The 9,489-nt window shown below is 55.8% G+C and overlaps 1 protein-coding gene across 1 annotated transcript in view; it reads left to right on the plus strand.

Moving 5' to 3' along the window:
* The first annotated feature begins 3,050 nt into the window (after positions 1-3,050).
* BBS2 (Bardet-Biedl syndrome 2) overlaps positions 3,051-9,489 on the plus strand; it is a 28,656-nt gene continuing 22,217 nt past the window's right edge. The window contains exon 1 of the mRNA XM_009994905.1: positions 3,051-3,209. Within this exon, the coding sequence (XP_009993207.1) occupies positions 3,051-3,209 (159 nt within the window). The remainder of the gene's footprint in view (positions 3,210-9,489) is intronic.

The following is a 9,489-nucleotide window of genomic DNA, read 5'->3' on the forward strand; positions in this document are numbered from 1 at the left end:
GGGGGTGTGGGGGGGTAGGAGGGTATTAACTCACCCCGGGCTTCTTTGGGGAGGAGGCAAAAACCCCCAGGAGGAATAAACTCAATTCTGTCAATGCCAAGCCTGGTTTGATTCGGTGTGTCCAGGGATGTGCAGTGACCCCCCCAAACCCTGAGTGATGCTGTGTGTGTGTGTGTCCCCCCCCCGACCCCAATTTACCTTTTTTGCACGACGTGCATTTGCAGTTTTTACATTTGCAGTTGTCCCCGCAGGTGCAGGTGCCACCTGAAACAGAGAGAAAAGGAGACCAAAAAAGAAAAATAAGGGTTCAGAGGAGGGTGGTGGGAGGGAACCCCACATTCCCAGGGGGGCCCCAGGGCAAGAGCATCCCCAGCACCGCTCCGGGGGGGACACAGCACGGCATTCCCGGCGTGACGTGGGCATGGATCTCATCCCGGCCAGGATGAAGAGCATGAGGAAGGGCAGAGGAAGCCGCGGGGCGGGAGCACCGGTGTTCCCAGCGGGATGCGGGGCGGAGGGAAGCGCTGCTTACCCGCGGCACAAGGGCAATCCTGAGAGTCCATGGGTGCTCTGGGCTGGGTGCCGGCTGCCGAGAAGGGTTGAGCGACGGGAAGAGCAGCTTTAGGAGGACTCGCAGCTGCCTCTTATTTATCCTTGGCCGGGAGAGAGCGAGTGCAAAACCTCCGCCCCTCCAGCCTGCGCACGGCTCAGCCCCGCACCTGCCCCGGGCGCTGCTGAATCACCCCCCGAACGGCCGGGCAGGGCTTGGGGCACCCCTGTCCCCCCTCCCCGGGGTGCTGGTGGCAGCAGGGAGGGCTGTCTGGGTGTTCACGGCTGGATGATGGAAGGTGGGGTCTTGCAGAGAACGGGCGGCTCTCATCACACGGATGGCAGCTGCTCTGCAATGCTCTGCTCCCAGGGGCTGGGGGATGAGGGGGTGCACCCAAGGTGGGGGGCACCCACGGCCCAGCCCTTTGCCAAAATCAGGCTGCTGAGCCCCCCAGATGCCTCGGGGGTGTGTATGTGTGTGTGTGTGTGTGCACATTGATCCTGGGGCTGCCAAACTGCTGCGGGGGGGATCTCAGCCCCCTCCTCCCAGAGAACCACACTGGGGTGATGGGGAGCTGGCATGGTGGGGTGACAGGGATGCAGACCCTGCCCTAACCCCTCTCTCATGGCTGCAGCACCCTCCCCACAAGTGATAGCAGCAACAAGCTGGACAGGCCGGGCCAGAACCCACCATGCCCTCCCAGCCCCCAGGATGGCAGCACCCACATGAGTGGCACCTCGGGGGCCCCATCTCCTTCCTGGCTGGGGTGCCCTGGCCCACTCGTCTGAACTAATTGCCATGAGGTGGGTGTGCAGGGGAGGAGGGTGGCAGGGAAGTTGCCATCCCCCTGGTCAGCTCCCCTCGGGGGGTTTTACCCACCCGCTGGGAAAAGCGGTGAGGCTTTGGGGATGGAGAGCACACCAAAAATGGTGCTTTCTGAGAGTTTTGGAGCATGGGGAGGGGTTGTCCCATGGCCAGGAGGCATTGCCAGCTGGAGGAGGCTGGAGGAGCACCCCTGCACCTCCATACCTGGTGTTGGTGGGACCCCATCCCTGCTGTCCCGTGCTCCGAAACTCCTTTTGCTTGGGTTTTTTTCTTTTAATCCCGGCTGGGATTTTGCCTGGGGTGCCTGGCTAAGGAGCTGTGTCTGAGGCAATGCTAATCCAGCTGGAGCAGCGGGCCGGGGAGTATTTTTACCACCCAGTTGTCTGGGCTTGTTCAGAGCTTGCTGGGTGACCTGGTGGGGAGCAGCGCCAGGAACTCGGCGTCTCCTCCAGCCCAGCCGGGACAGGGTGGGAAACGGGTACATGAGCTGATGGGTCCCTTCCTCTCCCCCCCTGGCCCCAAGGGGTGGCTGCTCCGTGCCCCAGCGTGCCAGCCTGGCAGTCCCATGAGTGTCACGCTGCTGCTGAGGCACCGGGGAGTGATGGTGGGGCTGTGTGCCAGGGAACAGGCGCGTGCCAAGGCCGTCAGTCGGTCGGCGGGAGCAGGGAAACACCAACGTGCCCGGGAACACACGTGCAGGTGGGCAGGCCACCCACCATCCCCAGTGTCAGGGCAGGGTTAGGGGGTGGGGGACACAGGACAACTCCCAGGGGTCCCATGCTCCTGGAAGAACCACCTGAGGGCTCCTACGGGGCAGGAATATGCCCAGGGAGATGCTTCCAGCTGTGATGGTGGTGGAAAGGCAATGCCACCTTGGCACCTCCCACGCTGCCTGGCACCCTTGGCCACTCAACCAAAGCCATGGTCTGGGCAGATTGTCCCTGTTCTCAACTGGTGGTGGCCTAGGAATGTGAGGACAGGCAGTCTCTTTGATGGGATCCCTCCTGGAGGGAGGAAGGCAAAGCCCACGGCAGGAGAGCAGAACATGGCTGGCTGTGCTGTGCACGCCCTGCCACGCGAGGACAGGGCAGAGGGAAAGTTCTCCAGCTCCCACCCCAGCCCCTTTTTCCTTTCTTTCCTTCCTTTCTTTGCATGAAGGAAAAAATGTACTTTCCAGACAGTGCAGGATGGGGCTCTGGGAGATTGTGTGTTGCTCCCAGTCCATTCCATAGTTAATTTGGGATTTGGCTGGAGCAGTGGGTGATCAATAGGACATGCATCAGTCAGGACAACTCCAGGGGCAGCCTGTACTTGGTGTGACCCCAAGGAGACTGTTCTGTTGATTAAATATCCTCTCATTGCAGGGCCCTGTGAACCCCACTTGGTCTGTTTTCTGGGGGTTCCCCATCTCTTAAATAAGCCTGATGTGGCTCCCCAGAGACAACCAAAGGGGCAGGATCCCTGCCTGGTGTTTATTCACCAGCCCTTGCCATGCCAGAGCTGTAAGCCCTGTCCCCTGGGTGGGATTCCTGACTCTGTCCCCAGGCACATCAGGGGCAACGTCCCCGAGATTGCTGGGCAGGTTCCCAGAGGACAGTCAGTGGGATGCTCCAGCACTTTGGGCAATGCCAGGGATGGTGGTGGCTGGTGGGATGGTGGGGGCTGAGCTGGGGTCATGGGCCTGCAGGCCATGGCAGGGACATGGGAAGCAGTGATGGAGGGTGACAACGTGGTGGAGGCACCTGTCCCTGTGACAGGCACTGGGGTGACTGGAGCCCAAGCCACAGGACGGTGCTGGGGCTGGTGGCAGTGGCTCAGCACCCGTGCCAGGCAGGTGAGGAGGAATGGGCAGCAGCCAGCTCCCCAGGAGGTGACAGGGCTGCCCTGCCTCCCTGCTGGAGGACGTGTGGCTCCAGCCACCCACCCCACACACGATAGACCTGTTTCCACCTCCGGTCGCCCGAGGTTTTCTGCAGCCACGTGGCCTTCAGGGGACCCTGCAGATGGTGACATGTCCCTCTCTCCCCTCTCCGAGGGCACGTGTCTCCCTAGAGCACTCGCTCCAGGATCATTGTCCCCTCTGGAGCAGTGCTGGGTTTGGTGACACATCCTCCAGTAGGCAAAGCACCGTGGATGGAATCAGTCTGGCCCACGGGCAGGGATGCCAAGGAGCTGTGAAACCAGCATGGGCACAACATGGAGACCCCGGGGGGCTGTTCCTGGGGGCTCACTGCCCCTCACCATTGCCTGCTGCTTGCAGGGCAGGGTGCTGATGCCCCATAACCACTCTGGGACCAACTTTCAAGCTGAAATAGAGAAAATAAGAGGGGGGGGAAGGTTCATGTGTCTCCCTCTGGGCACCCAGCAGACGCCAGCAGGAAGCCATGGGAGTGATCCCTGCCTCGAAAGCAGGCTCTGCTTTCCTCAGACTGGTATCTCAGGTTATTATTTGCTGATGATAAACAAGGGAAATAGGTGCTGACGTCGTTTTGTTTTGCTAGCTCCAGCCAGCCCTTTGGCACAGGAGGAAGAGGATGTTTCAGCCCTGGCCTGCCCCGGGAAGCCATTCCCAACTGCTCCCCGTGTGCGTAGGCAAAGCCTTGGAAACCATTTGGGAGTGAAACTGGATCAGTGGGGTGACCTCATGCCATCATGACTTCTTTCCCCCCCCCAAAAAACCACACAACTGTGAGCAAAGATTTGTTCAGTGGCTCAGCACCCGTGCCAGGCAGGTGAGGAGGAATGGGCAGCAGCCAGCTCCCCAGGAGGTGACAGGGCTGCCCTGCCTCCCTGCTGGAGGACGTGTGGCTCCAGCCACCCACGTCACACACGATAGACCTGTTTCCACCTCCGGTCACCCGAGGTTTTCTGCAGCCACGTGGCCTTCAGGGGACCCTGCAGATGGTGACATGTCCCTCTCTCCCCTCTCCGAGGGCACGTGTCTCCCTAGAGCACTCGCTCCAGGATCATTGTCCCCTCTGGAGCAGTGCTGGGTTTGGTGACACATCCTCCAGTAGGCAAAGCACCGTGGATGGAATCAGTCTGGCCCACGGGCAGGGATGCCAAGGAGCTGTGAAACCAGCATGGGCACAACATGGAGACCCCGGGGGGCTGTTCCTGGGGGCTCACTGCCCCTCACCATTGCCTGCTGCTTGCAGGGCAGGGTGCTGATGCCCCATAACCACTCTGGGACCAACTTTCAAGCTGAAATAGAGAAAATAAGAGGGGGGGGAAGGTTCATGTGTCTCCCTCTGGGCACCCAGCAGACGCCAGCAGGAAGCCATGGGAGTGATCCCTGCCTCGAAAGCAGGCTCTGCTTTCCTCAGACTGGTATCTCAGGTTATTATTTGCTGATGATAAACAAGGGAAATAGGTGCTGACGTCGTTTTGTTTTGCTAGCTCCAGCCAGCCCTTTGGCACAGGAGGAAGAGGATGTTTCAGCCCTGGCCTGCCCCGGGAAGCCATTCCCAACTGCTCCCCGTGTGCGTAGGCAAAGCCTTGGAAACCATTTGGGAGTGAAACTGGATCAGTGGGGTGACCTCATGCCATCATGACTTCTTTCCCCCCCCCAAAAAACCACACAACTGTGAGCAAAGATTTGTTCTGGTCTCGATGACAGACACGAGCTGAACTCATTGCCTGCTTTCCCACCTCGCTCCTTCCTTCCCCAGGAGCTGCCAGCTTTCCTACACCTCAACCACACATTTGGGAAAAGAGATCCCAGCTGTGGCTTCTCCAGATGTTCAGCTCTCAGCAAGGACATGGTGTGTCCCCATTTCCCTGGATAAATCCCCTCCTTGGTGGGCTTTGCTAGCCCACCTGTAGCAACGGACGCGCACACCTTGGGTGAGGGCAGGTCTCCCAGAGGGAACAGGATGAGCCCATTTTCAGGAATTGCACTGCCTGCAATCCTGCAAGGCTTTCACAACCCTGCAGCAGGCTTTGATGTGGGCTAGTTGGGAGCCACTTTGCTCCCAGTTGGCTGTGTTGGAGCTGGGACTCCCAAATCCAGGTTCCTGAGCCCGGCTCAGCCGCCGGCTTGTCCTGTGCCTCCAGGCAAGGGCTTGGAACTCCTTCCATAGTTCTTATCTGGAAAGGAGCTATCAGTGTCACCTTCCCAGTTCAGAAAGGGTGGGGATTTGCTAATTATCTATTTTTAGGGGGAATGCTGAACTGATGCTGTGCAGTTGGGTTCCGGGGGGGTGAACCTGACCCTACAACGTCCCAGGTAGTTTTGGGGTGCATCCCAAGGGTCCCCAGCACAAGGCAGGAGCTCCTGCTTCATGTTCAGAGTTTTGGGGCTGGGTGAGATGTGTTGGGGCACGTCTGGAAGATGAAAGGGCTGATGCCTCTTTTGATCATGAAATTCTCATAAATGTTAATGGGAATTACTTCGAGGTCTAACGAGGGCAGAATTGCAGCCCCCAAGGGGAGGAAGGGGGTGAGGACAGACCCAGCTTGGGCTGGGAAATAAAAAAAGCTTGGATTTACCCTGTCCCCCACCTGCAAAAGCAGAGTATCAGTGCCTGGGCAGACCCTCTTGGGAAAGGGGGTCCCCAGATGTCCCCCACCTTGCCCAGCACTGCTGGCACCTGCACAGACAGACTTGAAGCATCACCTTAACTCCAGGCATCATTTAAACTCCCAAATCTCATGCTTTCACAGTGTACAATTTGGATTTCCTTCTTTTCCTTTGGTTTGGTTGGGGTTTTTTTTTTGTGGGGTTGTTGTTGTTTGGTTTTTTTTTTCCCCTTTCCTTAAATCTTCCCTTTGTGTCTTTCAGGTTCCCACAGACTTCAAACTCACCTGCCCCAACTACTCGTTGCCTCCCCTGGCTGAAACGTGACCTGAAGTTTCCAAGTATCATTACCTTGGGCATATTTAATTATTTTATTCCTCTTTAGAAGCTAATTAGAAGCCAAGAGTAGAGGGATGAGTAATCCCCTGGGCTGCCGAGTAGACACTTGCCTGAGCTTGCAAAGCAAACACCAACCCCCTTGGTCTAAAGGTGTGAAATAAAAGGATGAGATTATTTTCCTTCATGTCTTCATAGCCCTGTTCCTGAGATCCAAAAATCCTGGTTGTCTGTCCCAGGAATGATTCATGCAGCCTCTGTGCTGGGTCTGTCTCACTGGTTCTTCCCATCCCCATCTGAAGGCATCTCCCATCCCATCCCAGGGATGTGTGTGGGATAGGGGGGAGAAATGCTGCTTCCAACTTGGAATGGGGAAGGAGAAAAGCCCCTGCAGACAGCAGAGCTGGTTTGCTGCTGCTCAGACAGGCTCAGTCTTCATTTGAAGAAATATTCAGGTGTGTAAATGGAATTGCTCATCCCTCCCTGCTCCCTCCAGCCATATGATCCTCTTCCTTCAGGGCTGGGGATGCTTATTTTCCCTCAGTGTTTTCCTAAGCTCAGTATCTAAGTGCTCCTCAGGGTTTTGCATCTCACCAGGGGAGGACCAATCAGGAGAATTCCCTGCCAGGCAGATCATGGCATCAGGAATGTTGGGGTAGATTTGAAATCTTTGCCAAGAAAGAGCCCCTGAGTGGGTGAAGATCCTTGGACCTCTTGTGCTTTCATGGCCAGATTTTCTGTGCAACCTGGCTAAGAAGCCATCAATGGAAGCTGAGTATGTTTGGATTAGATGATATTATATCACATATTACACGAATAAAGTCATATCATATCTCAAGTTGAAAGAGACCCATAAGGAACATTAAGTCTAACCCCAAAATGTTATATTATGATTGATATAGATATGATTTTATATTCCATCAGGAGCTACAAAAGAGCAAAGCACTGGTTGCATGGAATGGCCCTGCTCCAGGGTCACACAGGAAGGAGGCCAGTGATGATTTCTTGCTGGATATTGAGGGCCCTGCTCCTGTGACACGAGCAAGTCACCCCTTGAGTCCAGGCACACTGAGCCCAGCCACCCAGCCCATGCCCGGGGGCTCAGCCAGGATTATCTGGGATTTTCCCCCATAAAGATGTTGAAAGGGAAGGCTGGATGGCTGCCAGGAGAGCTGCTGAGCTCAGGACTGGGTGCTGTCCATCCACCAGGGATGAAGAGGCCTTTCAACCAGAGGGAAATCCACCCTACAAGTCATTATTTCAATGTTTTGGAGCCAGCAAATTCAAAGTGGCAGCTGTAACAGGCAGAATAATTGACCCGTGTTGCAGATGCACCCAAACCCAATGCCATAATTATAGATGCAAAAGAATATTTACAGCCCAGATCATACATATAGAATGAGAAGCTGGAATTGTCATCTACTGACAGTTTTACCAGCCTATAAATGTCTCTAAGTGTAGGGTTTTGTTTCATCCCCTGGTTCTGCTGGGTTGGGTTTGCAGAGCCCTCCCAGGAGGGGAGTTGGGGGTTTCTCCCCCAGGAGGGGAGTTGGGGGTTTCTCCCCCAGGAGGGAGCAGCTTTTACTGGGCTTAAGCAACACCCCATGTGCTTTGCCTTTGTGCTCCAGTACCCAAACCAGCACCCAGGAGGGGGGACCCACTGCAAAACTGGCACTGACACCCATGCTCACCCAAAACAGACCCACAAAGAGGAGGGGGTGGGGGAGGAAAGACACCCCTCTTTAACATGCCACGTGCACTCACTGCCTCATTATCCACCAGTATAATGGTGCTTTGAGAGAGCTGCCAGGAAAGGAAAAAAACAACCCACCAAACACAAACTTGTGATAGAGAATTAAAAAAGGTGGTTGTCACACTTGGAGTCGCTCGAAGCCTCCTCTGCATGCAGGGCAGGGTTGCTACTGCCCTGCTGGTCCCAACTGGATGCCAACTGGGCTGTCCATCCACCAGGGATGAAGAGGCCTTTCAACCAGAGGGAAATCCACCCTACAAGTCATTATTTCAATGTTTTGGAGCCAGCAAATTCAAAGTGGCAGCTGTAACAGGCAGAATAATTGACCCGTGTTGCAGATGCACCCAAACCCAATGCCATAATTATAGATGCAAAAGAATATTTACAGCCCAGATCATACATATAGAATGAGAAGCTGGAATTGTCATCTACTGACAGTTTTACCAGCCTATAAATGTCTCTAAGTGTAGGGTTTTGTTTCATCCCCTGGTTCTGCTGGGTTGGGTTTGCAGAGCCCTCCCAGGAGGGGAGTTGGGGGTTTCTCCCCCAGGAGGGGAGTTGGGGTTTCCCCCCAAGAAGGGAGCAGCTTTTACTGGGCTTAAGCAACACCCCATGTGCTTTGCCTTTGTGCTCCAGTACCCAAACCAGCACCCAGGAGGGGGGACCCACTGCAAAACTGGCACTGACACCCATGCTCACCCAAAACAGACCCACAAAGAGGAGGGGGTGGGGGAGGAAAGACACCCCTCTTTAACATGCCACGTGCACTCACTGCCTCATTATCCACCAGTATAATGGTGCTTTGAGAGAGCTGCCAGGAAAGGAAAAAAACAACCCACCAAACACAAACTTGTGATAGAGAATTAAAAAAGGTGGTTGTCACACTTGGAGTCGCTCGAAGCCTCCTCTGCATGCAGGGCAGGGTTGCTACTGCCCTGCTGGTCCCAACTGGATGCCAACTGGGCTGTGCCTGCCAGTTTTCCTGGAAATAAAGGGATTTTTTTGCCTCAGTCCCGTGGTCTCTGCAGGGAAGGGTTCCTGTCCCAGCACCTCCTTTTGCAAACCTCTCCCTGGGATGGGTAGGAAGTGGGTGGCAGGTGTTGGATTTGGGGAGCTGGTTGGAGAGTGTGGGATATTGAAGGCAGGTTAGGTTGTTAAAAAGTAGGTTTTAAACCTCAAAGAGTCCAAGAATTTTCAAAGTCATGACCTTGAGCAAGAGGGCTGGGGATGGGGAGGGGACAACCCTTGGTCCCAACTGGGTGCTGACCCCGCAGGGGATCCAGGAGTGGGATGGTGGTGTGGGTGCTGGGGGGCTGCTGCTGCTGCCCAGGGGGTGACAGCTTCTGCCTCCTGCTCCCCTCACTGCCCCCCAGCTGCCCCCCAGTATCTCCAGATGCCCCCTCAGCTCCTCCAAACTCTGCAACCGTTCCCATTTTCCCCCTGGTTCTACCCCTCAGTTGCCCCCCAGCACCTGCATCTGTCCCTCCAGATCATCTCCCTGCAAAT

Source organism: Chaetura pelagica, unplaced genomic scaffold (assembly GCF_000747805.2).
Source record: "Chaetura pelagica isolate M959 unplaced genomic scaffold, ChaPel_1.0 scaffold93, whole genome shotgun sequence".
NCBI lineage: Eukaryota > Metazoa > Chordata > Aves > Apodiformes > Apodidae > Chaetura > Chaetura pelagica.